This window comes from Hibiscus syriacus, unplaced genomic scaffold (genome assembly GCF_006381635.1).
Source record: "Hibiscus syriacus cultivar Baekdansim isolate YM2019G1 unplaced genomic scaffold, ASM638163v2 tig00110828_pilon, whole genome shotgun sequence".
NCBI lineage: Eukaryota > Viridiplantae > Streptophyta > Magnoliopsida > Malvales > Malvaceae > Hibiscus > Hibiscus syriacus.
The window spans coordinates 282,204-284,740 of record NW_024062880.1 but is presented as its reverse complement, the minus strand read 5'-3'; the positions used below and the strand labels follow the sequence as shown (position 1 = coordinate 284,740).

The window sequence follows — 2,537 nt, the reverse complement described above, 5'->3', positions numbered from 1 at the left end:
ACAGTAACGATTGTTAACGTCGAATGATCATTTTGTAACAACCGATAATATTAGTGACTGATTTGTGACTTTTCAAACATCAGTGGTGAAAATAAATAATAACCCAAACATTAGTGACCATTGGCTTAGTTTACCCTTAAAATATACACATAGTCTATGCATAAACAATTGTGTAAAATTACAATTTATAATGGTTTTATAATCCATTTGCCATTTTCACCTTTCTACAATTATTTAATGTTACACTAATAACATAAAAAGAATTAAAATGTAAAAATAACAAAAGCAAAAATGAATTTATATCTAACTCAAGCTTATTATATACGTGCATACAAACTCTCTCACGCGTGCGTTAAAACTCCGTGAAAGAAACGCTCTGTCTATGCTCCGACGACGGTGATCGTAGCGGTGATGATGGCATAGCCGACGGAGCCTTCAAGCTGTTGAAATACTCCCTTATATCTATTCGTCCAGCCGTCGCTTTCTCCGTCAACTCACCGTCGTCTCTCGACGGAATAAAAGGTGGCCGTAACACCTCCGTCAAGAGGTCCCATCTCACTCCTTCGAAGATCGGATGGTCCTTGATCTCACACGCGCCGCCGTGATACCCGAGTCTCATTTTCGGATCCTTTTGTAATAACCGTCCGATCAAATCGATCAAAGCGTTTCGTGGACCCATGAACACGGGCTCTTTGGCCACTACGTTTCGAAACGTTTCTTTCCGATTCTTCCCTTTAAACGGCGTCGTACCGTACAGCATCTCGTAGCTCAGGATCCCGAGAGCCCACCAGTCGACGGCGAATTCATGACCGTCGCCCCGTACAACTTCCGGCGAGACGTATTCCTCGGTGCCGACGAAAGAGTTGGAACGTTCCCCGTCTGAGAAACTCGATTTCCGACGACTCACTGGGCTGACACGAGCTGATTTCGGTTTCTTCAAAGCTTTGTTATATCTATTCTTTCCGGCGATCCACCGTTTAAATTTCACTCGACATTTACATCGAACTGGAATCTCCGGCGACGGTTTCCGGCAGTCCTTTTCACCGTAACTCAAAATCTCCGATAACGGCTTCTTCTTTAAACTACGTGAAAGGTCAAAATCCGTTAACGTCACATGACCCGACCGTTGAACGAGTATATTCTCCGGTTTGAGATCGCGATAAACGACGCCCAGCGAATGAAGATACTCTAGAGCACAGAGGATCTCCGCCAGATAAAACCGGATAACACCGGCGGAGAAAACGCCGTCGTTTTGACGGTTACGGAGGACATTGAGATCGGCGCCGGGGCAATAAGGGACACCCCAAGCGAAAAACTCATCGGTTTCTACACAACCCAAAAGCCGAGGAAGAAAAGGGTGGTGAAGCATTTTCAAAACCCCAATTTCCCAGCGAGCTCGACGGTCTCCGCCGTTGTTGGACCTCTGAACAACTTTGAGAGCGAACGGGGAACGGGCGGTGGGATCGGTGGCGGTGTCGTGGACGAGGAAGACGGTGCCCGTTGCTCCTTTGCCTAGGATTTTTATGGCTTTGAGGGATTCAAAATTGAACTGTAGAGAATCTGAAGGTGAAGGAGACTCCATGGCAGGGAAGAAAAGATGAGAAGTGAGAAGAAAGGAAGATGAGAATGTTTGGTTTTGATCGTCGGGGGTTTCGTTTATATAGTTTGTTTTTAAGTTATACAGAGACTTGGCTCCTACGTGGGGTGGGGTGGTGGGCTATGATTGAAACACTGTGGTTGTTTTATTAAGTATTTTAATTATTAAAAATTATAAAATGATCATCTAGCTAAAGAATATTATTTTATTAAGTCAGAGATTATTAAAAGTTACAAAACGGTCATCCAGGTATTCATTATGTTTCAAATTCATACTTTTCCTTTAAAAATTGGAGGTTGTCTAAGCTAGACGTTAACATGATGATTGATATATGATAGTCGTTTGAGATTATAAGATCAGATTTTATCATACAATAGTAAGCATGTTAATGTTCAGCTTAAAATACCATCAATCTTTTAATAGAAAATGACGAGTTAAAGCATAATGAATACTCGGGTGGTCATTTTGTAACTTTCAATAGTCGAGGGACCCAATAAAGCAACACTCTATAATCGAAGGATTATTTTATAACTTTTAATAATTGATGGATCATTTGTGTACTTTACATTAAATTGTAATTTTATCATTGGTTTAAGAGTGTAATAGCGCTCAAACTTATGAAAAAATCAATTAAGTCCTTAAATATATTTTACACTTAATAGAATCCTTAAACAAATAAATTAGATTAATTAAGTTCTTTGATCAATTTAGATCATTAAATTTTAATAATTTTAAAAAAATTTAAAATATTTTTTGATGATGTGGCATCACACATGAACTTTCCACATTAATAGGAAGAATTGATCGTTAATCAACTGACGATTTTCATCCCCAGGGGGCATTTTGCTCCAAAATAAAATATTGAGGCTAAAATGCTCCAAAAAAAAGATAAGGAGCAAAGTGACCATTTTTATAAATGTTGAGGGTAATTTTATTATTA

The 2,537-nt window shown here is 39.5% G+C and overlaps 1 protein-coding gene across 1 annotated transcript; it reads right to left on the bottom strand.

The window, feature by feature from the left end:
- Positions 1 to 293: 293 nt before the first annotated feature.
- On the bottom strand, positions 294 to 1,620 carry LOC120142411 (serine/threonine-protein kinase UCNL-like). The gene has a single exon (XM_039157119.1). The coding sequence runs from the start codon at positions 1,580 to 1,582 to the stop codon at positions 353 to 355; it is 1,230 nt and encodes a 409-aa protein (XP_039013050.1). The 5' UTR covers positions 1,583 to 1,620; the 3' UTR covers positions 294 to 352.
- Between the last annotated feature and the right edge of the window lie 917 nt (positions 1,621 to 2,537).